Source organism: Cebus imitator, unplaced genomic scaffold (genome assembly GCF_001604975.1).
Source record: "Cebus imitator isolate Cc_AM_T3 unplaced genomic scaffold, Cebus_imitator-1.0 Scaffold87, whole genome shotgun sequence".
Classification (NCBI taxonomy): domain Eukaryota; kingdom Metazoa; phylum Chordata; class Mammalia; order Primates; family Cebidae; genus Cebus; species Cebus imitator.
The window spans coordinates 6,274,839-6,276,359 of NW_016107402.1; the positions used below are offsets into that span (position 1 = coordinate 6,274,839).

The 1,521-nt window shown below is 45.5% G+C and overlaps 1 protein-coding gene across 5 annotated transcripts in view; it reads left to right on the plus strand.

Annotated features, from left to right (window-relative positions):
- Positions 1-1,521, plus strand: part of PHACTR4 (phosphatase and actin regulator 4) — a 125,715-nt gene that overhangs the window by 102,196 nt on the left and 21,998 nt on the right. For all 5 annotated transcript variants that reach the window (XM_017534751.2, XM_017534750.2, XM_017534753.2 and 2 more), the window contains 2 exons: positions 160-324; positions 849-1,235. In XM_017534751.2, coding sequence (XP_017390240.1) covers positions 160-324; positions 849-1,235 — 552 coding nt within the window. The remainder of the gene's footprint in view (positions 1-159; positions 325-848; positions 1,236-1,521) is intronic.

Genomic DNA, 1,521 nt, shown 5'->3' on the forward strand with positions numbered 1-1,521 from the left:
TTTTAGTAGAGACGGGGTTTCACCATGTTGACCAGGATGGTCTCGATCTCTTGACCTCGTGATCCACCCGCCTCGGCCTCCCAAAGTGCTGGGATTACAGGCTTGAGCCACCGTGCCCGGCCCAGTTTCATCACTTTGTACTCTTCTTTCACCTTGCAGGTGATGAGGATCCAGGAAAGCCAAGCCATGCCATGTTAAAGAATGGCCATACCAACCCCATAGGGAGTGCCAGATCATCTAGTCCAGTCCAAGTAGAGGAAGAGCCAGTAAGATTAACAAGTCTTAGGAAACCTATTCCAGAAGAGGAATTAAAGAAACGACTAGGTAAGAAACTCTGGATTTTTTAGTTTAAGAGCCATGGACTGTTATTCTCCTTTACATAAGGGGTTTGCAAGAGAACAGAGAAAAGTAAAATCCAGAGAGAATTACATTCTCCTTTAGCAATACTTTAGCAACTTCAAGGGGAATTTCCTCTCCCGCCCTTTTATTCACAAAATACCTAAATTTGTGATCCTCAAGAAGGGAAGAGGATGTTAAGTATCAGATACCTATAGGATTTTTTCCAGCTACACATTCCACTTCTTTCACCCAAGGAATTTTGTTGTGCCTCTCCTCCAGCAGCCTGGCTCTTATGTGAAGAATCACTACCACAATGAGCATCTCTTACTGAGCCTTTCTTACTGACATTTTTTAAGTATGGGGAGATTGGGAGGCATTGAGAACTGTAACCTGTAATATAATCTATAAATTAAATAATTGTTGGTATTGACCATAAATTCATAGATGTGTTAGCTTTTTCAGTCTCTCTTATTACTCTCTCTTCCCTTTTTATATGTGTTATTACACAGGCTCAACTGGAAGCCAGCCTAACTCTGAAGCAGAGTCTATTCCTGAGAATGTACCCAAACAGCCTTTACTTCCTCCCAAAAGACCCTTGTCCGCTTCTCATGAAGCAAATGAAGGGCAAGCAAAGGATTCCACTTCCTCTGGCAGCCTGGCAAGGTTCATCATCTCTACTTCCATCACCACAGCACCCGCTGCCACCACTGCTGCCACAAGCCTTGCAAAGACTGTTAATCTGTCTGCCACGCCTTCCCCAGCACCAAGGACTCTGCCTGCTGCTCCTGCCAGCACTAACACTACTGCTACCCCAAGCCTCACTCATACGATCCCTGCCAAGCAGCCCCCTATCCCTCCCCCTAAACCAGCTCACAGAAATAGCAACCCTGTCATTGGTAAGTAAGTCTTTAGGCTTCTGGTGTTTTGGGTTTGGTTTGATGTTGGATGGTTATTTTATTGGGTAACTGGTACAATATTGATTTGGTCTGTGAGAATTTTCCATTTCTTCTCCCTTTGAATGACCTCAACATAGAGAAAAGTCTTAGGTTTAAAAAAGCAGGCCAGGGCCGGGCGCGGTGGCTCAAGCCTGTAATCCCAGCACTTTGGGAGGCCGAGGCGGGTGGATCACGAGGTCAAGAGATCAAGGCCATCCTGGTCAACATGGTGAAACCCCGTCTCTAC